The sequence below is a fragment of the Eurypyga helias genome, unplaced genomic scaffold, assembly GCF_000690775.1.
Source record: "Eurypyga helias isolate BGI_N326 unplaced genomic scaffold, ASM69077v1 scaffold25149, whole genome shotgun sequence".
NCBI lineage: Eukaryota > Metazoa > Chordata > Aves > Eurypygiformes > Eurypygidae > Eurypyga > Eurypyga helias.
In genome coordinates this window covers 1-514 of record NW_010274282.1, presented here as the reverse complement: position 1 = coordinate 514, position 514 = coordinate 1, and the positions used below count along the sequence as shown (strand labels likewise).

The following is a 514-nucleotide window of genomic DNA, read 5'->3' as shown; positions in this document are numbered from 1 at the left end:
CAATGTGTCATGTGGGGCTGAAACCCCCCTGTCCTACAGCAGGGCTCAGGGCAGGGGGTCTCTCCCAACCTGGATCCAGACCAGAGCACAGGGCATCTCCTGGGGCAGCCGTAGCTGGTCGAGCTTCTCCTCCAGCACAGGCAGGGCCACATGGCCCCCTGGCACCTCCTGCAGCCGGTAGCGCCCATCCAGAAACTGCTCCTCTTCCAAAAGCTCCCTGCAAGGCCAAGGACTGTCAGACCCTCCCCAACCCCACGGCTCACCCCACCGCAGGGCTCCCATTCCCCTCACAGGCTCACCTGAGGCGCTGGGTGAACGAACCGCGGCTCCGTGGCCAGCGCGGGGACGGGGACATCCCTGGCCTCCATCCTGCCAATCCCCAGGACAGAGGGATGTCACCGGTGGGCAGGGACACGGCTGCCTGCCAGGCGGGCGCAGGGTGTCAGGCTCGCAAGGGACAGCAGGGAGACTGGGCCGGGGGGGGTCCCTGGCACCGTCCCGCCGGGGGGATGCC

At 68.3% G+C, this 514-nt stretch overlaps 1 protein-coding gene across 1 annotated transcript in view; it reads right to left on the bottom strand.

The window, feature by feature from the left end:
* The window catches only part of TRMT12 (tRNA methyltransferase 12 homolog (S. cerevisiae)), a 2475-nt gene extending 2120 nt beyond the window's left edge, over nucleotides 1–355 (bottom strand). The window contains exons 1-2 of the mRNA XM_010159779.1: nucleotides 300–355; nucleotides 50–217 (exon numbers count right to left, since the gene is read on the bottom strand). Coding sequence (XP_010158081.1) covers nucleotides 50–217; nucleotides 300–355 — 224 coding nt within the window. The remainder of the gene's footprint in view (nucleotides 1–49; nucleotides 218–299) is intronic.
* Between the last annotated feature and the right edge of the window lie 159 nt (nucleotides 356–514).